General features: G+C 48.3%; 1 protein-coding gene across 3 annotated transcripts; it reads right to left on the bottom strand.

The window, feature by feature from the left end:
• CEP104 (centrosomal protein 104) lies at positions 1-23181 on the bottom strand. Of its 3 annotated transcripts, none has more exons than XM_028740434.2 (22): positions 23076-23181; positions 20963-21093; positions 20529-20702; positions 19826-19964; positions 18215-18277; positions 17665-17741; positions 15771-15939; positions 14553-14711; positions 13985-14218; positions 12956-13159; positions 12061-12228; positions 11663-11836; positions 11098-11274; positions 10541-10747; positions 9713-9829; positions 8429-8465; positions 7487-7568; positions 6864-6972; positions 5638-5776; positions 5408-5475; positions 4499-4595; positions 1-4161 (listed from the first exon to the last, which is right to left on the bottom strand). In XM_028740434.2, exons 2-22 carry the CDS (start codon positions 21073-21075, stop codon positions 4025-4027), a joined length of 2844 nt encoding a protein of 947 aa, XP_028596267.2. In that variant the 5' UTR covers positions 21076-21093; positions 23076-23181; the 3' UTR covers positions 1-4024. The 3 variants fall into 3 exon arrangements, 2 of the variants coding, with proteins under 2 accessions (XP_028596267.2, XP_028596265.2); XM_028740432.2 differs by having other exon boundaries at positions 23072-23160; XR_003707894.2 differs by lacking the exon at positions 5638-5776 and having other exon boundaries at positions 4038-4161; positions 23072-23160.
• Positions 23182-23280: the final 99 nt, after the last annotated feature.

Genomic DNA, 23280 nt, shown 5'->3' with positions numbered 1-23280 from the left:
TTGTTGAAATATAGACCTTTATTATCAGAGCAGTACAAACCTGTGTGCAAGTTGATGTAACAAAAGGAGTGCAAAACTCTGGAATCAGGCCTGCTATCCAGCAATTTGCTCATTTCCTACAAAACCATACAACATGGCTAAGTTGCAACATGGCAAGCTATCCAACTTAAGTCTTGAAAACCCCAACTGAAGACGTGTTGGCGTCTGCTCCCTTAGGTGAGCCTCTGACTGGTGGGGAGTTGCAACAAACCTTGGCCCCACATTGGGGAATCTGAAGGGCAAGCGCACGTCTTGTGCACCTAAAGATATCCTGCGTTGGAAGTTTGCTCCTGCAAACACGTTTCCCTCCTTAGAGGTAACTCAGTTATTTCTAGCCAAGGTCACCAAGATCCTGTGATTACACAGGAAGGTGTACAGGAAGGCATGTGAATGCAGGAAAAGGGATGACACTCGGGGGTAAAAAAGCAGGGGTATTTAATCTGTATTCCACTGGCTGTTCTCCCAACCCCACCCCTCCACTGGCTTTTTTACCTGTTATATCCAAAACAGGTCTGGTTTGGGTCAAAGCAGTGAACAGGGGTTCTGGGTGCATGCGCAAGTGGGCTCCCCGGCTGCTTCTCTCCTGCCCCAGGATTCCTGTTCTTCAGCAGACAAAAGGGTTGGGAACTTGCGTTTGCCAATGTAACTTCTTGTTCTGCCCTAAACAAGCCAAAGGACAATCCAGGCCTTTGTTTGGGGAAATATCCACCTCCCCTCCCCTTCTGTGTTTCCATCTGCCCCTTTCAGCAGCAGCTCATGTGCATCATGACCCACAGCATCGTATCTGTGGCCTGCGATGGGCCAGGGCTGCGGCCTTCAAGAGGTTCCAGTACAAGGCCTGACTTATAGCTTCTGGGGGGATGGAACAGGGTTGAGAGGGGCTCGGATAAGGAGGTGGAACGTGCAGGGCACGTTCCACAGCTGTTACAGTGGCCCCCAGACCCCACTTTAGTGGACAGGAGAGAGCTTTTCTACGCAACTCACTCAGTGGGTGGGTGTGGAGTGATAAATACACCAACCTGTGCCTTACTCTTATTTGACGTGCTTGTGAGTAGATAAAGGGAATGCTGTGTGTGTGTGCCCACAGGCATGTTTGATTTGTGCCAGTAAGCGTGCAAGTGCTTAATGCCCACTTATGCTTCTTGTAGCACAGCACAACCATCTAAAATTGGAACAGTGTCCCACCCAAATCAAAAGCCTTTCCTCCGCTGTGCTAGGTTTGCTGCTCCTACCTGCGAGGACCAGAAAAGGAAGGCTAAAGTGAGTCTTCTGCAGAAAGAAAGAAATGAAAGCCTGCTAAGAAAAGCCTTGCTGAATCAGCCCAAGGGGTCCATCTAGCTTAGAACCCACCAGATGCTTTCTGGGAGCCCATAAGCAGGGCTGGAAGAGGAGAAGGGTCGCTTTCACCACTGCCCAGTCTCTAGCTCTTTTAAAATTATTTTTTAATAAAGAGGTATGCTACAACTGCACATACACAGAGCCAGGGACAGTGCATCCTGTATCACCGCTTAAGGCAAAATGGGAAATTCTGCCTGACCCCGCTGCTGCAGCTTGCTGTGCCACCAGTATGTGTCCTACTACATCTGTCACTGGCAGAGAAGCAGCACTGCCACTGGCACTGATTTCAGACAAGATCACACTGATTCAGGGTGAGATTACCCCAAATAGATGTGATTTTGCCTGAAATGGGCAGTGCTCCTCTGCTGCTGGCAGAGGTGGTAGGACACCGCTTTGGGGGCTTCTGCTGCCTAAGGCAGCTGCCTCATCCTGCCTAATGGCTGGGCGGGCTCTGCACAGAGCTTCCACCTATCTCATTCAATCCTCCATGAATTTATCTATTTTTTAAAAAGCCATCTAAGCTTGTGATCTCTTAGACTCCTTCTTTCACCTCCATAATCCCTCTAGTCTACACAGTTGCGAGGCCGTAAAAAATAAGAAAAGGTTAACGTTCATAAGGGGTCACAGCAGTAGTTATGCCCTCTGTATCTGGCTACCTTTTCTTTCTGCTTGCTGAAGAGTTTGCACAATTCAAAAGCCTGCAGATCCCACATCAGCCATTACACATCTTAGAAGAAGATGCTGAACAAGTTTTATAATGCTGTCCTTTCAGATGATCCTTTAATGTGAAGGATGGGATGGCAAGTAAACCCTTTCATGACTTGATTAACATTCCTGAGGTTGTTATGGATTTTCATTAACCTGATCCAGTGGTTTTCAAACTTTTCCATTACATGGGAACTCCTTTCCCATTAATGGATGCATCGTTTTATCATCCAAAGTGTTATGCTATGCTCTCTGAGGGAGGGCAACCTCCTAGAGAGGTTGGAAAATCCCCGTTTGGGAACACAAGGCTGATATATTATTTAGATCTGCAAGAACTGCAACCACCTGTCAGTTCTCATTTCCAGAGTGCTTTGCACATAGCTAAGATTCCGGGTTCTCCCCTCCCCCCTATTGCTTCTTAACATAATGTTATGTGCCCACACATGTGCTGGGTTACTAGAACTGCCTCTTGAGCTCTAGAGAAGGGGATTCTGGTCTGCCCCATCTTTTCAAGCAGAACATGATCAAATAGGTTAAATGGGACAGCTCTGGTTGGACCTCAGTAGTTTAGACTGCAGGTAGGGGAATTAAATGCTTTGAAAATGAAAACATCCCAAGGATTCAAGGGATGGGGAGCCTGTGGACCTCCAAACGTTGTGGGCTGGGGCTGATGGGAGCTGGAGTCCCACAACCTCTGGGGTTGTACCCAAAGTGCGTCCCATTGATCTTTACTGGCATAACTCACTGCTTTCAGTGGGTCTACTCTGAGTAGAACTAGGTTGGATACAACTGTTGGAGGGCCATCAGCTGCCCATCCATGATGTATGCAGAAACTCTAGTATGTCAAGGAGAAGGCCAGGTGAGAGCCCTTTCCTCTGACATTGGAGAGGTTTCTTTTTTTAACAAAGTATGCAAGCATTTAAGCATGCAATTCCCACTCTTACCCCCTACCAGAAAGATGAAGTGGAACAGGCAGCCAAAAGCTGTACCCCCCATACCACCCAAATGGCACGAACTGGTTCTTAGGCCAATAATTGGCCACTGCAGTTCTTTCATGCGCATTTGGAGGTGATGGTGGATCAGCAAAACTTTCTAGAAAATAGGGTGAGGAATGTACCTTTCAACCAGACAGGAAGAGGGCAGAAAGGCCTATGGTTGGAAGCTCGGCTGCCTAGTTTGTGGGGCTTAAATATGTGCGTTTCTTTTGTATCTGATTATGAACAAGGAACAGGCATGGCCTTCCTAGGGTGCCTCAGGTGGTAGGTGTTTTTTTTTGGGGGGGGACAATAAGAGCAGCAGAGTGGGAGACAGACACATCAGACTTATGGGGGGAACATCTCCTGCAGAAACCCTACAGAATCCAGTAGGGAATCTGCAAGAGCAGCAGGAGACGCAACAGATCCTAATGTGTAGAACACACCTCATGAGCAAATGCTTCAGGCTGAGCCTAGACTGTAAGTCACTGCCTAGAGAAATGCTTATGAGAACTAGGTAGGGCTAGGAGAACTAGGAGAAAGACTGGCATGGCAAATCCCACCAAATTCAGACAACCCATGTAACATAAGAACCCACCTCCTTGTGCCTGGGCCTGTAGTGCAAGGAGAAAGTGACCCAGAAACTAGAGGGTGTAAGAAGGCTTAGACAAGGCTTCCTCTTTCCCCTGCTTTTGTGCTGCAAGAGATCACAGTCAAGGAGTGAGCACCCACCAGATGGAGTTTTTGATGTGCAACTTCTCCACCTGTGTGGACAATCCCCAGGGAAGAGAGGACCAACCTATCGAAGCCAAACAATCATACAGAGACGCGATTGGCTTATAACTGTGCCACTTGGGGAAGGAGAGGAGTGTGAGGCAGGGTACCGCCGCTATCTGCAAGCAGAATCTTAGAGAGAGATACGTAAAGTGCAGCCGGTTGTGGAGCCAAAAGGAAAGAAGAGATCCGCGTCATCGCTTTGCATACGTTCTGCCAGTGCTTTTATTCATGCCTCCTCGTGGGGTGGGGATCTTGCTGCCAACCGATGGGGAGCGAAGCTTCATGCCCGTCGGCCCGGATCGGTTGAGAGGTGCTCCGACAGGCCTGCCTGAAAATTTGGGGTGGGGGAGAAGAGTGTTTGAGTTTAGACAGAGAAGAAAGCAGGCGCCGTTGCAGGATACGCCTCGTTCACAATGCACTCTCGTTCATGCCTGCGGGGCTGAGTGTACAACCACAGGTTCCCCAGGTGAGGGTGGAGATGTGTCTCCCACACAAAATATACACACATCCTTAGATTCTCAGCTTCCCACTGTTTTTTTTTACAAAAGGGACACCTGTAGGTGTCCGGATGCTGGAAGAAAGCCACCTCGTGCTCTGGAGAGGCAAACAGACACCACCCTGCTGCCTAAGCAACATCTGTGTGAAACCAACAATGGAGGCCGTACCGGCAACTGGCTGCATTGGCAGGCTCTTGTTCAAGGACTGGGCCCGTCTCAGGTTCATGCGGCAGCCGTCTTTGCCCATGAGGTGCACCTTCCAGGCCTATGGGGAAAGGAAGGAGGGGAGAAGGTCAAAAAGGGATCAGGTCTTTCACACAGATAATGAAATCAAGCAGGCTGGGGGTAGGGAAGAGATGCAGCACGTAAGGTGCTGGAATAAAGAGCCCTGCTGGATGAAACCAAAGGGGCATCCAGCCTAGCACCAATCAGATGTCTCTGGGAAATGGATAGACAGGGAGTAAATGCAATAGCCTCCCCACACCCAGGTAATTGGGACTACATTGTGTCTAATATTGGTCAAAGGGCACGGTCATAATGACTAGGGGTCACTGACTGTCTTAGCCTCCTCTATGAGTCTACCCCGCCATTAAAGCCAGGACAGTTAGGGTCCATCTCTGCATCTTCCGGCAGCCAACACCACCGTCTAACTGTGCACTGTGTGAAAGAGTCGGGGTCTCTGCTTTCTGCGGCAGCTACGCTGCTCTCGTGACCTCTACCTCTGGCCCACCTTGCAGGGTGGTTGGGAAGATAAAAGGGGGCCGGGAGAGAACCACCTATGGGGAAAGGGCAGGATCAAACGGACACAAATCAAGCAGCTGGAGCCAAATAGGAAGATGAATTCATGCCAGAGAGATGCTATAGCTGCATCGAGAGCACTTCTGTGAAGCTGCCCACTATGCTTGTTTCACACTGCCTTGCTGCTGTGCCAAGCTGCTAATACAACAAGACAGGCAAGGTGCTATGCAATTCTAGCTGGGTGAGCCGGACTTCATCTGGTCAACCAAGATTGGAGGATAACCCTTCTTTCCCTCTCTTTAAGCAGTGACTGGCCAAGTTAAGGGCGATGGCTCTCACCTCCTCTCCTGGTGTGAAATTCTCATGGCACAACGGACAGTGATTGGCCACTTTTTCAGGCTTGGCAGCTGGAAAGAGGAGAAAGCAGAGAGATGTCATTGCAGACCGCATGTCCCAATCTCATGCTGGCTTCGGCTGATGGGAGTCCAAAATGTAAGGAGGGGGCCTGGTTGGCGGAGGCTGCTGTGCCTGCTCCCTGCCAGCCCACCCAGAGCCCCGCTCTTCCTTACGGTTGCAGGCCTTTCCCTTGACATGCCGGGGCAGCTCGTCCTTCGGCAGGGCTTCACAGCAGCGCGGACACTTGTCAAAGTTGTCCTTTTTGTCGCACTCTGTCAGCAGGTGCTCTGTCAGGCTGGCAATCTCAACCACCTGGAAGGGGACCGTCCACAGTCTGAGGCAAGAGCCAAATGTTTCTCTCTCTCTCTCTTTTTAAAATTTTACTTATAATTTTCAGATTTATACATTTCAATAATTTCACAGTCATTTTAACATTTCAAAACTTGGCTTCCTTCCCTCTCTTTCTGTGGTTCCCTAAATTTATTTTTAATATCTTCTGCATACAGTATCCAAATTAACTTAATTTGTTCATTTATTCATCTACTTTAAAAATATACTCTTATTAAATTGCAGGTTATTACAATAATCTTGCCAATGTTCTTATCTGTTTACAATTTATCTGTAAATATTCAATAAACCATTTCCATTCTTTTATAAGAAGTTTGTTATCTTGATTTCTTATTTTTCCAGTAAGTTTCGCCATTTCTGCATATTCCATAAGTTTTTTGTATCCATTCTTCCTTTGCTGGGACATCTGCCATTTTGGGGCAAGTAACATTCTTGCCATTGTAGTAGCATACATAAATAAGTTTCTAAACTGTTTGGGTAGTTCTGTCCCTATAATTCCCTAAAGAGCCAAATGTTTCTCATGCCAAAGCCCTAATTGTCAGCACCTGGGATTAAGGGTGCAAGTGTGGATAGGCAGGAGCTCAGCCCTTTCACACCCTGCCACCCAATCACATCTCTGGTCTGGATGCCACCTCTTCTGCTGTTGTACAGGAGAGAGAGAGAGAGAGAGAGAGAGAGAGAGAGAGAGAGAGAGAGAGCATGGGCTGGAGTGGACCCACATTCTATGGGATGAACTCACTTACAGGATCAGAGGTTGCTCACCTTTCTGGGCCAGTAAGCACATTTTGGAGTTTTGAGAATGTGCTGCAGGCGCCAGTCCCAAAACAACTGCAGGACAGGGGCATGGCATGACACAAAATGACTGCCACATCTAGAGCAGCAAAGATAGACAGGACTACAACATGCTGCACCAAAGGGGAGCCATGTCTCTCCCCAACCTTTCTCAGATCTCTGGGCTGCTACTGCAGGGCTCACCAACACAGTCCCTGCTGTGGCACACATCCAAGGTCCCCTCAAAAATGCACAATGCGTGTTCATGGCGGGGGCTCACCTGTTTGCAGAACTCGCACCTTGTCAGCATTGGGCAATGTTTCCAGTAGTGGAGATCCAGGCCTTCCTCTGTGAAGGATTCGTCTCTCTCCCCACAGAAGATGCAGAGGCTGGAGTTGGGGAAGAGCAACGAGGGCAGAGGTCAAGGCAGAGGGATTGCAGGGCCTCCTGCACCCTGGTTGGCTTTAGAATGAGGGACTCAGGGCACATCTATGTCCTGCATATCCCACTCTGTGGTCAAATCTCTCTTCCTACCACTGTGTTAAGGAGGCACCTGCAGGGTGATTTATGGCAAAGAATGCAAACTGGACAAGCTAATGCATTGGCAGTCGGCCTATACAAATGCAAACAACTTTTGCCTAATGTACAATGAACACAGGATTTGAATCTGGGGTGCAGAATATAAAGAGGGATTCAGGGCCACCACTAGTTCTGCTGAGAAGCCAGGCTTCTCCTTCAGTCTCATCACTTGGCAGCGGCCGTTCCATTAGGCTGCAGCAGAGGAGGGAAGCAGGGCAAAGAACTTAAAAAAAAAAATCCGGCCAAAAGATGGGCAGTTCTGACTTATTCAGCCCGATTTATCTGTTCTGGAACTAACTGCTCACTGATATTTTTCTTACTTACTTGTCGAGGTAATTTGCAACTGAAGTGTGGTCATCTGGAGTGTCTGCTTTTGGAGGCTGTGGGGCTTTTTTCAAGAACTCGGCTTAAAAAGAAGGAAATAAAGGGAAGGCGGAGGGAAAGAAAAAAGAAATGAAATGAACCAGTGTTGAAATATATTTCCCTGTGAAAAAGGACACTTTGTGGGGAGGGGTTAGCGGAGGATGCATTAGGACAGCCTTTTCCAACCCAGGGTTCCCAGATGTTGTTGGACTACAATTCCCATCATCCCTGACAATCTGGGCCATGCTGGTTGAGGCCGATGGGAGTCCAGCGATATCTGGAAACCCAAGGTTGCAAAAGGCTAGCTTAGGGCATCCCTGACAGCAGTGCACTTGGTGGGGGTGTCACATCTTCTAAGCACTGCAGAGTGCAATGTATTTTATTGCTGGGAAGAATACAACACTTTCATCAGCCTTGCCCACTATTGTTGAAGGCAGAAGGGCACGTGCTGGCAGATGAGAGACTATGCCACGTTGGAAAAGGAGAAAGTGAAATGAGCCTCCAATGTTGCAGCAATGGCCTTCTCCTGTCTACAGAGGGCAAACAAGGCAGTATCTGTGCAAAAGAATAAAGTAAGAATAAAATAAAAGTTGCTTGTATGGAAGGCAGGAATTTCACCTGCTCCTGAGTTACCTGAGTGAGGAATTTGGATGTCCCCACCCTCTTCCTTAGAATACACCACACAGACTACAACAACTTGGAATTCTGTTCCATCACTTAAAATACTCTTAACATGTAACTAATGCCCCCATTAAGATCTGTTTACTGAACTCATAGCTTTCTGACTTCTTCTGACCCACGGCAATCCAAGACTCAAGATGAATTGAATATGCAGTTTTACAAATACGATTTATAAAAGGCATGTACTATGAGAGGATATTGGGTTTTAAAAAAAGTGCCTACCTTGAGCCTTGGACTTCTGAAAATCATTCTCTTTCTCCTGAAGAAGAAAAGTAGAATAAATTAAAAACAAAAATGCAAACAGAATCACAGTACATTCTTACACTTGTTTATACAGAAGCCAGCCTAAAGTTCAGGGAAACCTGCTCCCAGGTAAGTGCTTATGCAGCAGGGAACCTTGATGTTGTTGGGACTCCACCTCCCATCAATCTCAGCCAGCATGGCCAGGCATGATGGGAGCTGGACTCCAGAAACATCTGGAGCATCACAGATCAGTCCCCTCTCTCCAGCTGAAATCCTTTTCTTTGTTCAGCAACCGAGGAATTGAAGAAGAAATTTGGTTAATAACAATGAATTAAAAGGAAGGAGAAGGAAGTGGCTGAAGCCATAGCAGAAGCCCAATGACTGACAGTTGGCATATCTGGTAAAAGATATGTTCCTAAATGCAGAAAGCCACAGGCTCAGTCCCTGCCCTTTCCAGCCACAAAAGATATTAAATAACAAATCTCTTTGCTCGAGACCACAAAAAGCTATTGGTGTCGTGAGGCAGAGTTTGATTCAGGAATGGGTTTTTATGGAACCCTTCACTAAAACAGAGAAAAAACCTTCATTTCCACAGCACTTTGCACTTGACTTTCTTGGGATGTTGGGTGATTGGCAGGTGTGTGGCCCTATTTTTTTGCCCACAAGGCTGATCCTGATAAGGATGGTGGCCTGTGGAGTCAAAAAGGTTCCCCACCCCAGGTCTATACCAACTGACAGTGGCTCTCCAGGGTTTCAGACGGGGGTCTTTCCCAGCCCTACTTGGGCATATTGAGGAATGACCTTCTGCATGCAATTCATTGGGCTTCAGTTCTTCCCCAAAGTTAAAGAATGGAAACCACTGGATAAGAATGTTTTGGGCTGGCCTTGTCTGGCTCAGTTTAAGGAACCATGATGTTGCTCATTCAAGGCTTCCAAAGATCTCAGTGATGCAACAATCCTGGAGGAGAAAGGTTGTTATATTTTTGCACTTGAAGTGGTAGGATATTCAGTTTTTAAATGTTTGATGTTCTGTTGTGCTTTTATATATGGTGTATGCCACCAACCAGTTCTGGTAGTACCTGAGGCACCACAAAAGCAGCTTGACTAGGAGGGACAGTGGTACGCATACACATTCAGTCTACAATGGTGGAAGAGTTCAAAAGGCAGGAAGAGAGAATGAGAGAAACGTTCTATAACTTCCTTCTATCCATAAGGATAAAGCAACGGAAGAGCATTTTAAGACCCTTGGTGGCCATCAGATACCTTTACAGCCTGAGCTTCCGTCTGCATGTCCTTCAGAGCTGCCAGCTGACCTTGCAACACTTTGATCTCGTCTTTCTTTTGCTTTTCAGCTTCGTCGGTAGCCGTCTTTCTCTGCGCCTGTCAAAACACACACAGTTGAAGGTTGCTGGGTTTGGGGCCCGAGTCACCAACAACACTGGCCTGATTGTCTTCTGGAACTAGGATTCTGCGAGTTCCCAGCTTACACAGCATCAAAAAAAGAAAAGGAGGAACATTGAGTAAAGACAGGGACAATGTCTGAATGCACCTGTCTACCAACCTGCAGAATTTACTCAGTCAGAGAGCAGAGACAGAAGCCAATGGTGACACGGCCACAAGATGAAAGCTGCTGCCTTCAAGGCTGTTTTCCAAGAGGGATTTGACAAATTCATGGAGAACAGGTTGTTTGGTTCCAAGAGTACACCTATGGATACTTGGCATCACCAACAAACAGTGGGAGCGGGAGGCCTGCTTCCTCTATGGCTTGCTACCTGGAGACATCTGGTTGGTCATTGTGGATGCTGAACCAGATGGCATTTTGGTCTGATCCAGTAAGAGTCACTTTGCCTTCCTGATGGGTTGAGCCTGACACACAGAAGAACGTAACAGCTTGCTGGATCAGGCCAATGGCCCATCTACTCCAACATCCTGTTCTCACAGGGGCCAATCTGTAGGAAACTGGCAAACAGGATCCTGGCACAAGAGCACTCTCCCTTCCTGTGGTTTTCAGCAACTGGCCATTGTTTTCCTGCCTCGGTCAGCACAGCCCCTACGAAAACCACAAGACCTGAAAAAAGTTGCATTTCTTACCCTTATTTCAGCTTCTGTGAGTTTGCCGTCTATTTTAGCAAACCCATCGAAAAGCGTCTTGTACAGAATGTTCTTGCGTGTGTTGGCATCATCAGGAGGAAGGTAATCCAGGATGATGGCTCGGTGCTGCCGATACATATCCAGGATGATCCGGAGGGCTGTTTCCCGGACCTCATATACTCGATGCTCCAGAGCTCCCGTTGCAAACTAAGGGTGAAGAAAACATGCAATCGTTTTTTGAGTCTTATGGAGGTGGTTTAAGTGTACATTTGATGTCCTGAAAAACAAACGGGGGGAAATGGGTTCTACAGGTTTCCTGTGTGTTAGAAAAAAGCTGGCTGTGCAGGGTGCTAGTGGCTAATGCCTGCAACATCGACAACACACCTCCCACCTCCAAAGAAGTTTTTCTAAGTGATTTTACTGAGAAAGGAGAGTGGGGTATGGATGTATAAGCACAATTGCAGAGTTTGTGCTGCACCTAGAGCAAGCGGCTTCATTAGGAATGCAGGAAGCCGTCTTAGACAGATTCAGAAATCACTGGAAGCTCAGCTCCTTACCCGCATGACGTTATCAACGGTAAAACCGGTGTTATCCGTCCCCAGGTCTTTCAGCAAGCGTTCCACTAATTCCACCTGGCTCATTGCAAGATGTGTAGGGGAATTTGGCTTCACAGGCTGCACCAGGTGAGCAGGTATAATCTGAAGAGGCTTCACTTCGTTACAGAGGGCCATTTCCTGGGGGGAGATGGAGAAGACATGGCACACTCGGGTCAGCGGTTAATGTGTGGCCCATAAAGGCACGACTCAGCAAAACAGAACTGCCCTCCCAAGCCCTGCAAGATTCAGCAGTGGTTTGAGCCTTACAGGTTTTATTTCAGAACTACACAAAGAAGAGGAGTATTTTGTAGTGACATAGATACACACAGTTGTTCCATACCTGTCAGCAATCATGCCACAGAATTCTGCACTAACTTGCAGCTTCCAGATCATGTGCAAGTGAAGCCCCCCAGAGAGTGCATTGCAGTAATGCAGCTGAAGTGATCAATGCATGAACCTTGAATGTCGTGTGTTCGGGCAAACACTTGCATGCAGCTGCAAGTCTTTGTGTATTGACTAGACTGACCTGGATGAAGTTGGCAGCCGCTACACGAAGGCGGGCAGAGGAGTCCCCCGTCCTGGAGAGAAGGTTGGGGAAGGTCCTTTCCACGCAGTAAGTGGTCTCTTGCTTCCCAAGTTTATGCTTGGGGATGTACTGCGTGATGATCATCTTTAGGAGCTTTAAGGAAGCTTGAAAAACCTACCAGAAGGAAACCACCAAAGTGGTTAAAACAGGAACTGTGGTCAAGAGGGAGAGAAATTTCGATTGCATGGGGCTGCTGCGTGTGGAAACCTTTACAACCATCTGAAACTGGGAGTCACTGGACCCTGCCGCTTTGTTCTCCCACATTCTCATTTAGAAGATATAGAGGAGGGCATTCACAGGGATGTTAGACCCGCCCCCCCCCCCCCGATATTGCTCACCGAGGAGACTATGTCTTTTATGGCTCTCACTATGAGGAAGATGGCGCCCCGAAGGAGGTTCTTCAGGTCATCCTTTGGCGTGTTTGTGGATACTTCCGTCATCTTTTTGTATATGGCGAGCAACGAGTCTTCGCGGTAGGACCATGTCTTGGAATAGGCCCCTGCAACCTGGCAAAAGGGGAATGTTCAGGAGCTGGAACAGCCCAGATCTGCACAAAAGCCGACACCTGTCATTCTTTCATCAGGAAGAGCCTGGCCAGTACTGCTACAGGGGAGAGATGGCTGCTGCCACCAGGGGCAAGTGATTCCACCTGCCTTGCTCCACTCCCCTGCCTAGAACCCTTTAAAGGAGGCGCTGCTGTTTAAGTTCTTATTCTTGCTCTCCACTTTTTTTGCTCCACTTTTTTTACTCTGCTGCCTTTATGGCAGGAAAATGAACACATGTCAACGCTTCTGAAATGTTACGATTTAGTTTGATTTTTATGGTATTGCACTATATTTTGACTGGTAGGTTTGCATTTGCATTTATATTGCTTGTGAGCTCCCTTGGGATGTCTTTCTCGGCCGAAAGGCAGCATATAAATAAATAAATACCACACGCTGGCGTGGCTGAGGAACAAAACCCAGGATGAGTTTATGCAGCTAGGAGCAGGGTTGACTCTCAGTGCCACCTCCCAGGTTGCCTGTATGGGGCTGGAAAGAGCCCCAGAGGCCAGACCAAGAGGCCTGGGTAGCTGATTTTGGCTCAAATAGGAACAATTTTCAATTCACTTTTCTTTGTACCATCTGCACCACTTATCCAGGGCTCCATCCTGCAATGTGCAAGGGTACTCTTTATACATGAAAGTAATGCGTTTGCCCTGCCATTACTAAGCTACGTTTACGAGGTCTTTACCAGGCCTTCCCCAAACACTTCAATGGCTGAGCTGGCCTCCCTCAATGCTTTCTCGGTCAGTGGCTCTGGCTCCCCAACGACGCCACTTCTCGGGGTGTCCCCAGGGTCCTCCTCGTTTATCTCAGGGTCCAAGTAGGGAAAGCCTTCCTCCTGCTGCTTACGAATAGTCGGGAGGGGCCTCTCATCGTAAGGTAAGAATTCAACCTAGCAAGAGAGATAGAGAAAAAAAGACAACGCTGTTTTTTAAAAAGTACTAGCTCCGTACTGTATACACTGACTGGCAGCAGCTCTCCAGTCTTTCAGGCAGGGGACATTCCAAGCCCTACTTGATGCCATTGAGGACTGAGCCTGGGGCTTTCTGCATGCAGAGCAGATGCTCCATCACTCAGCTGTAGCCCTTCACTTGCTTCACTAGCCATGGGAGAACTAGTACAAAAATGGTGATCTGCTGCAACATCCCCCTTGCAAAAAAATGTTGGAAAATTGGGTCCAATTCAGGAAACGGGGTTAAGACAGATAGAGTGAGGGACCTCCAGCTTCCCAGACTTTCCCTGTACCTTCATCTCTATGCTGACTTCTCTATTGCTTTGTTATTTGAACTCATACATCTTAGGTTGCTTCCTGTTTGGCAACTTCCTCCTCACCCTGTTCTCTCAGACCTCAAGACGAGAAGTCACTTAGACCTATCCTCTGAAAACAAAGGACCAGGCATGGCTGCCTTTGCCTTCTCTAGGATGATAAACTTTTCTGCCCAAGCTACGTACTTCCTACAATTCCTGTGTTATTTTTCTGACTCTGAAGGCATCGCTGCTCCTCAATTGGGAAGCATTCAGCAGCCCAAAGGGATCCCCAGCCTTAGATGGTTTACAGAAACTGCAACCAATGAGCCCAGCTGAACTGAAAGCAGGCACAATTGCTCTCTGCCCTCAGAACAAAGCAGGAAGGCAAAAAAGAGGCCACAGAAATATCCAGTGTCAGCTGTGTGCAGAAGGACGTTAATCTGCAGGACACATGGAAAACTAGGCTTACGTTGATCTTTGGAAAAGCCTCAGTGGAGATGGGGGCCTGGGCAGCGGGAGGAGAGATGGCCTGAGCTGCAAGGGGCTCTGGAGAAGGAGCTTCTGGTGGCTTTTCAGGAGGAGGCGGCTCAGGACTCTCTGCTTCGGTTTTGTCCCACCGGGGTGAAAGCAGAGGCCTTTTCTGCTGGGGAGAAGTGGTGGGATAAGCCACAGGTTCCAGAGGCAAGTCGGGAGGCCGCCGGATCTGAGAGAACGAGAGGCAGAAGAAAAGTGCATCAAGAGAGATTTTGCCATGCAGCAATTTTGGGAGACACTTCCAGTTGTCCTGGGATGACAACTCACCCCATCATTCCTGGCCACTGGTCATGGGAGCTGGGAGTCCAACAGTATCTGGGGCCATCCCTGTTATATCACATCTTAACATACAGTAAAGCTTTGCTGCAATGGGAGCTGACTTCAGTGATGGCTCCTCTATACCCTAATCCCAAACCTCCCTCAATACTTCTGAACTGCATGGCAGGAAGAGCTGGGCAAGGTCAATCTCGTCCCTGTCTCGTCCTGCCAGGGACGTTGCTCACCAACAGATCTGGGTCGAGGAGATTGTGCAGCTCTAGCTGCTGGTACACTTTGAGGCGGTACTCCTCCATCTGCTGCTTCTTCTGCTTGGCGAGGTCATAGTCCTCCCGCTCGACGGCGCAGCGCTTCTCCACTTCGTAGCGGCCCAGCCGCTCGCCAACCTGGAAGAAGGGGGAGCTCAGAGGTCACTGCTGGAGCCTGGAATGGAACAATGGGCTTGCGAATTCTCTGCAGTGGACACAGCTTATCCCAAAGCCAAGAAGAGACAAGGAAGTTGCAGAACCTTCTTCTCTTACTGTCATGCTGGTGTTAAGAGAGAGCTGGCGGGCTCTTTTGTAGTTTCCTTCAGATACATCTTCTTGGTCCCTCCAGGCTTGAAAAAAGAGTCAGCTCCCTAAACAGAAATAATATCCTTCTCTCCTAGATTTGGTATTTCAGATCTTTAGAGAGAAAAGAAGGAAAGGTCCCCATCTTGAAAATCCTTCCGGAGGAATGTTCTCAAACTCCAGGTTGCATCCTGCATTAAGTCAGAGTAGACCTGCTGGAATGAATGGATATGACCAACTTAGGTCCATTAGTTTCAAAGGGTCTTCTATGAGAAGGATGAATGAAGGCCCCTTGAAACTAATGGACCTAAGTTGGTCATATCCATTCATTCCAACAGGTCTACTCTGACTTAATGCAACTCTGTTTCTTGGCCCACCTTCCAAGGAGGCTGAAACTCCTAGCACAGGAAGGTTCTGGGGCATAATTGCCTCTTCATCCCTCCTGCATAAACTCTACAGGTGAAGGAAAAAATGCTTTTTTAAAGAGGAAGAAATGAATGTGGAGGGCCTGAGGGGAAAAGGGCTCTTGTTTGGCTGTTGCTTTTATTAGTTTATGGGTGCTGCGTCTAAACAAGGAGGGCAAAGAGCCCAGTGGAACCAACTGATTTATTTTTGGCAGAGGTGAGGAACCTTTGGTTCCTCCAGAGGTTGTTGGGCTCCAACTGCCATCAGCCCTGGTCAGCATGGCCAATGGCCAGGGTTGAGGACGGGAGTTGTGCAACAACTTCTGCAGGGCCACTTGTGCTCTTCATCAGGCACAGGGTACGCAATCCTCAGCGAGCAGGGAAATGTGTGTGATTACGAGTAACTGCTGACACTCCGCAAAAACCTCTGCTGCAAATAATGAAATCAGTTGGCTGTGTGTGGCCCTTCCCTACCGTGCTCTGGCCCTACCTTCTGCAGGTCTGCAATAGCTTGCTTGAGTTTCTTGGCATGGTCGTAATGCTCCTGGCGCACTGCTTCGTGCTTTTTCTCATCCAGCTTGCGGATTATCTGCGCCACCTCAGGATCTTGGTACATGTCAAAAGCCAGGTCATCCAGTGGTGAAATCAAATCTGGCTTCCTGGGAAGGAGAGGGATAACAGGGACTTAGGGGAGCTGTTTAAGACACAGGATTTTATTTTATTTTTTTATTTGCAAGGGGATGGGGGAAATGAAATTCTGGCTGACAGCTAGGACACAGTGTAAGGCAGCTTCCTATGTTTCCGAGCCAGACCACTGGTCCTTCACTGACTGACAGAGGCTCTCCCAGGATTCAGGCAATAAGTTTCTTCCAGCCCGACCTGGAGTTGATGGGTTATTATTTATATATTTTAAAATGTATTTATGTACTGTTAAATCATAAAAGGGGATGCAGGTGGCGCTGTGGGTTAAACCACAGCACCTAGGACTTGCCGATCAGAAGGTCGGCAGTTCGAATCCCTGCGATGGGGTGAGCTCCCGTTGCTCGGTCCCAGCTCCTGCCAACTTAGCAGTTCGAAAGCACAAAGTGCAAGTAGATAAATACCGTATTTTTCGTCCCATAGGACGCTCCGTCCCATAGGACGCACCTAGTTTTTTGGGGGGGAAATAAAGGGAAATTTTTTTCCCTTTATTTTCCCCCCAAAAGAAGGTCGGGGAAACTGAACCAGGTCAAGGAACAGCGGGATGGCGGCGCTGCGCCTCCCTGCTGTGCCCCGAGCTTGTGGGGCTGGCCGATGTCTGCACTGCGCGAGGGGCGCCCTGCTTCAGGGCGCCCCGCGCGCCGGGCGGCAGGCTGCTATCCGCAGCGTGGGGAGCCCTGCGGGGAACTCCTGCAGGGCTCCCCACGCTGCGGATGTCTGTCCAGCGGGCGGGGTGCTCTGCTTCAGGGCGCCCCGTCCGCCGGGCGGCAGGCTGCTATCCGCAGCCTAGACAGCCCTGCGGAACCTCCCTGCAGGGCTGCCTAGGCTGCGGATGTGTTCCCGAAGCGCTGGGCGCTCTGCTTTCAGGGCGCCCGGCGCTCCAGGAAGCAGGCTGCTATCCGCAGCCTAGACATCCCTGCGGGACCTCCCGCAGGGCTGCCTAGGCTGCGGAGGTGTTCCCGAAACGCCGGGCGCTCTGCTTTCAGGGCGCCTGACGCTCCGGGAAGCAGGCTGCTATCCGCAGCCTAGACAGCCCTGCGGGACCTCCCGCAGGGCTGCCTAGGCTGCGGATGTCTTCCTGAAGCCTGGAGAGCGAGAGAGTTCGGTGCACACCGACCCCTCTCGCTCTCCAAGCTTCAGCGAAAGCCTGCATTCGCCCCATAGGACGCACCCAGATTTCCCCTTAATTTTTGGAGGGGAAAAGGTGCGTCCTATAGGGCGAAAAATACGGTAGGTACTGCTCCAGCGGGAAGGTAAACGGCGTTTCCGTGTGCTGCTCTGGTTCGCCAGAAGTGGCTTAGTCATGCTGGCCACATGACCCGGAAACTGTCTGCGGACAAATGCTGGCTCCCTCGTCCAATAAAGCGAGATGAGCGCCGCAACCCCAGAGTCAGTAACGACTGGACCTAATGGTCAGGGGTCCCTTTACCCTTTACCTTTAAATCATAAAAAAAATCAAAGTGGTTTAAAACATTAAAAAGATTAAAACCAAACAATAAAAGCATTTTAAAAAGCTAAGAACAACTTAAAAGCAAAAAGAAGTTTTTTAAAAACAAGCATCAATAAACCGTTGTGGAAGGATGAACTCTTTTCTGCCTGAAGAGGCTGGCAGAATAGAAAAGCTTTCAACTTGAACTTGGGACCTTCTGCTGTACTACTGAGCTGTGGCTCTTCCTCATCCTTACCCGGTGTATGTTCCATCCAAGGCCGAGTCATCTGGGTTGTTCCCAAGGTAATGGTCGATCAGCTTCTCTCTAGAAGACTTCGGAAAGATAAAAGTCAGGGGGCATCCCACAAATCACAATCAAGCCTACATCCAGGAATGGCAAGTGGTACCCTTCTAACACTATGTATGATATAATTAGATCCTGTATACATATATTCTATTAATCTTTACTTTTTTAAAATTATTGCTTTTTCCCTATGTTTTTAGCTGTTTCTACTTCAGCTGTAAGCTGCCTTGAATCCCTGTCCATAGGCTCTCTCTCATTTGCTTTCGTTACATGAATAACGAGAGGAGGAACCTATCAGGTTGCGATTCCCAGCAACCAAGCCTGATCTGAGATGTACCACGGTTTTGCTCTTTGTCTGAACCAGCAGACTGCAGCTTGCACCCGCCCTCTAAAAACCAGGACCGGAAACCAGGACCGGCTTGGCATTATGACTGAACCACCCCCCTAACCAAAGGTAAAGGTGGTCCAGGGTTTCCCTCAGCTCATTGCTTCATATACTTACATGATTAGTGTCATTGCTGGCATCTGCAGGCTCTCCAATGATATTTATTGCTACAAGAGCAACCTAGAAAAGAAAGGAAAAGGAAAAATGGGCAGACTTCTTTCTATGCCTTTTAAAAGAAGTGAAATTCTGCGGCAGGGAAAGCTCAGTGCTGTGACATAAATAATCAATGCAATTTGGGCCTATTCCTGCTATTTTTACCTTTTTTGCACATTTTTGTCTGGTTTTGCACTAGGGCAAAGAGCCCCGCCCCCAGAAGATAGCAATCTGGTTTAAATGGCTCAGCACTACCTACACAGGCTGGCAGTAGGGGGTCTTTGCTAGCCCTACCTGGAAATATTGGTGAATTGAAACTGGGACCTTCTGCATGGAAAGCAGATGCTCCACCACTGAGTATCCAACCCCTGGGTCTTAAGATTCCTTTAGGACATGGCTGGGGAATCTGTGACCTGACAGATGTTGCTGGATAATAATCATTGGCCACAACCTCAGAACCTCTGGATCGAACACACTGCATTTCCAGCATCCTTGATTCTGAGACGCAAGGGTGCTGGAGATGTAGAAATGCCTTCTTTCATTCTTCCTCGTACTATTAGAATTCCCAAAGCATTTTCAGTTTTTGTTCCCCGTCAGCTAAAAGTCATTTCTTTCTCCCCCAATGCATTCCTCAGTGTATTGACTTGATGTTATTACAGTTCCTTTCTCATCCTTTTGCAAAGCTTACATCCAAGGCCCTCAACAATAGAACTGTACACAATAAAAGCACACAGCCTGCTGGTGAGAGATAATCTAGACAAAAGGGAGGCTGAGTGCTATTGTGTGTTTTATTTACAGTCTTACAGTCGGGTTACAGACGCTTCGGGTTGTGCACCGCACCGAACCTGGAAGTACTGGAACGGGTTACTTCCAGGTTTTGGTGCTTGCCAAATCGTGACCAGCGCGTGCACAGACGCACCGCTGCGGGTTGCGAATGCTGCGGGTTGTGAACGTGCTTCCCGCACGGATCACGTTCGCAGCCCGAGCATCCACTGTATTGCCATGGATTTGAATAGCGAAATAGCACCATCATGCTTTTTCATAATGACGACACTGAACTCCTAAAATCTGAAGAGAAGTCCTGAGTCCTTTGAAAGACTGGCTGCCAGTATTTTAAAAACTAGTTCTGCAAAAGTCGCCATCTCAGGTGTTGTGACCCCATGTGATCCTCCACACTGAAGACCTCATCACAGATTTTGGAGTGGGCAACAGGCAGGTGGGGTTTCCCATGCAATCCTGCGGATGTTTACTCAAAAATAAACCCCACTGTATTCAGTAGGGTTTACTTCCAGGTAAGTGTGCAAGGCAGTGCACTTTTAGTCAGACAACACTCAATGGGTCAAGCATGTCTTGCTGAAAAGAGGTTGGGTGGAGGCCTTGCATGAGGGCAAGCATTAGCCATGAGAGCTGTGCAGAAAAGCTGGGATCTGCAAACAAAACAGCAATTGGCCCCCAAACAGAGAAATAGAAACCTCACAGCTACTTCAAAAGCTGTGCCTTCCTTGGGTGGAGATTCATTTTTCAGAAAGACGAGTAAAACATGAAGTACCCCCTTAGCCTTTTGGTTCATTTTACCTGACTGTACAGGTTGTACCTATTGACATAGTTTTTGTGGAACGTCAACTTTAGGTATTGGCCAACAGCATCTACGTAGACGGATTTCAGTTCTCGCGCCTTGTAGCCAGTTTTCTCATTATTTGAGAGAGACACATAACTGCAAGGGGTGGGTGGAGGAAAAAAAAAGACAATATTATACGCGATCACAGTGGAGAAAAAAAAAGACATATTATACGCGATCACATTTAAAGCATCAAGGACAGACATCCTGGTACTGACATGTGCATTGTGCGCCCCAAAATCAAAACACGGTGAGTCTAAGACTTTATTCTCTGAAAAAAGATGTGCCTGAAATTAACAGCAGCAGAAAACAAACTTGCTCCATATGGTACAGCCCTTCTAGAAAGGCTTCTTATCCTGAATCCAGATGGTCCCCCCGACACCTGCCTTGTGATCAGAACCCTAAACCAAGAGTGAAGAAAATGGAACTAACTTGTGTGAGCTTGTGTGTGCTTCCATGGGCTTACTTGGGCTGTGCAAGAAACACTGATCCCCTGAATGGATATGGCTTATTAGAAAACCCTGTAAGAATCCATGCAGTGTCCCTGCTGCTTCTGCCCAGTAGAAGCTCACCAACTCCTCTACCTTAAGAAACAACTTGCTTGCCCCAAGCAAATGAGGAACTGAGGCCTGGCTCATTTTGCAGAGAGGGGAGACTTACCCAAGCCTTCGGAACCTCTCTGATTTGTATGGTGCAAAATATTCAGGCAGGTTCTCGCTGATGTAGAATTCAATCTTGCTAGAAATCATGTACTGGTGAGCCAGCAACTGCAGTTTTCGAATCCTACATCGCTCCACCATCTGAAGGACGATTTCTTGGGGATACTGGCAGAGCCTGGAATGAAAGAAACATCCCAAGCGCTTCAGCACCCCAAGCCAAAGTTCTTATGTTCCCGGCTCCTAAGTAATCATTCCCTTCCCCCCATGCAGTTCAACTGTGATGGACAGAAACTACGCTCTTAAAATCAAAGGCGAGGGCCTCAGGATTCTAGCAAGGCCCCATCCAGAGGTGCCAGGGAAACTGCATGCAACCCACAAGCCTGGCAACGCTAAACCTGGCAGAGTGCTTCCTAAAATTTCTGTCACTTACAGTACCTTGGTGACCTCCAGCCATTGATGGTTGGGGCGTGGACCATCAGTTCTTTCGCACTGAAGCCATCCTCATGCCCTGATGAACTTACAACAATAAACCCAATCTTGTGCGGCATCCTGCCCTCTTGAACTAACTGGGGAAAAAAGGAAGATGCTTTATAATTATAAGTATTTTTGCATGGCATGGAGAAAGTGGTTAGAGATTCCCCCGCCCTCCTTCTCCCATAGCACTAGAACTCAGGAGCATCCAATGTAGCTGAATGCTGGAAAATTCAGGTCAGATCAAAGAAAAGTTCTTCACACATCGCGTAGTTACAAACTACGGAGCTTGCTTCCACAGGAGGCAGAGGTAGCCACTGACATGTGGGTGGATTTAAAATATAAGATAAAACTTACAGAGGATAAGTCTACGAAATATTATGAATGGCTACCAGCTATTAGGGCTATGCTTTGCTGTCACTGTCAGAGGCACCATGCCTCTGAACCCTAGGTGCTAGAAACCACAGGAGAGTGCTCTTGTGCTCGGTCCTGCTTGCAGGTTTCTTACAGGCATCTGTGAGATCAGGATGCTGGACCAGATGTGTCATTGGCCTGATCCAGCAGGCTCTTCTTATTTTCTTAATAACAATTCTACATTCTTTTAGGGTAAGACATGCAAAATTATGGATTTTTAAAAATTGAAGTTTGAGATTATATTCTGCAAGTTAAGAATGCAAGAGCACCACTGCCAGATGAGACCAAAGGTCCACATGGTCAAGCACTTTGGTCAACCAGTTGCCTCTCAGAATCTCAGAAGCACAATACAAGCTTGCAGGCTATCAGGAAGCATCAGGCTAGCCAATTTGGGCAGTGGGATGCTGAATTAGATGAGCCTTTGCTCTGACTCGGCAAGGTTCATCTTACATTCTTATGAATGTTTAGATAAACTAATAAAGAATACAGCATAGTCAACTGACACTCAAAGCCAGATCTTGTGGGTAGACAGTTCCATGGGCTAACAATGTAAAACCTGAATATGTTTTAAAATAAAAAGTTCCTCAGGGTACAAAACGTGGCTTCTGGATTTCCAGATTGATTGGAAATAACTTGCCATGGAGCACGGATGATAAACATCTGTGACCTCCCCCAGATATTGTTCCATCACTTTGGTCATGTTGACTGCTGGAGTCCAACAGCATCTGGGGAGCCACAGGCTCTTATATGACTTGCCCACCCAGTACAGTGGTACCTCGGGTTACATACGCTTCAGGTTACAGACTCCGCTAACCCAGAAATAGTACTTCAGGTTAAGAACTTTGCTTCAGATGAGAACAGAAATCAGGCTCTGGCAGCGTGGCGGCAGCGGGAGGCCCCATTAGCTAAAGTGGTGCTTCAGGTTAAGAACATTCAGGTTAAGAACAGACCTCCAGAACGAATTAAGTACTTAACCTGAGGTACCACTGTATACGAGTATCATAAGTTCTTAACCTGTGAGCTGCATTTTGCATTTCTGAGAGGCAAATAATGTTGAAACATGCCAGGAAGGCATAAACCATGAGGCAGTGTGGCGTAGTGGCTAGAGTGTCGGACTAGGACCTGGGAGAGACCAGGATTCAAATCTCCACACTTGGCCATGAAGCTCCCATGGTAACCTTGGTGAGGAGGAGGCAGTTGCTGCCTCTCAGCCTAACCCACCTCACAAGGCTGCTGTGGAGATAGCAGGGGGGAAAGGAGACCCATAAGCCCGGGTTCAAATCCCCACTCATTCATTGGCTGTGCATGAAGCTCCCTGGATGTTGACCTGGGCACTTAGCCACTGCCTCTCAGCCTAGCCTACCTCGCAGGGTTGTTGTGGGGACTAAATGAGGAGGGGGGAAACCTTGAGCTCCTTGGAGGGAAAAAATGTGGGATATAAATGCAATGAAATAAATATATAAATGCCCACGCACACTTCACCCCCAACCCTCTATTATGGTCGCCTCCCACCCCCACCTAAGGATGAGGGAGGGGCCGACACCTTCCTCCCCCTCCCCCAAAGGGAGGGGCCCCTAAGGGGAACAAGAGGCGCGGCCTTCCCTCCCCACCCCTCTTCGCTTTGTCTCTTTCTTTCTCTCTCTCTTCCATTCTTCCTACCTACTTTATTCCGGCTCCATCACTAGGGCCACTGCTCTCCTAGCAACCACTTGGACGCTACTGCGCAGGCGCGAGCCGAGCGGCGGGGCGGAGACTAAAAAGAGATCAAGGGTATCCGAGGAAGCTGACGCGCCAAACGGAAGTTCCGGTGAAAAACAATGGCACGCGGCCATTGGGCTCGCCAGCAAGCGCGGTCTCGCTCTCTTTAG

The sequence above is a fragment of the Podarcis muralis genome, chromosome 7, assembly GCF_964188315.1.
Source record: "Podarcis muralis chromosome 7, rPodMur119.hap1.1, whole genome shotgun sequence".
NCBI classification, from domain to species: Eukaryota; Metazoa; Chordata; class Lepidosauria; order Squamata; family Lacertidae; genus Podarcis; species Podarcis muralis.
This window is presented reverse-complemented; position numbering and strand designations above follow the sequence as displayed.

Bases quoted from the DNA above. Each gene is read 5' to 3' on its own strand.
- CEP104 (XM_028740434.2), bottom strand. From the start codon at position 21,075: ATGCCGCACAAGATTGGGTTTATTGTTGTAAGTTCATCAGGGCATGAG. The intron at 13,160-13,984 runs GTAAGCCTAGTT...CTCTCTTGCTAG, and splicing joins AGGCTTTTCCAAAGATCAAC to GTTGAATTCTTACCTTACGA. The intron at 5,476-5,637 runs GTAAGGAAGAGC...TCCTCTTTCCAG, and splicing joins CAAGGGAAAGGCCTGCAACC to CTGCCAAGCCTGAAAAAGTG.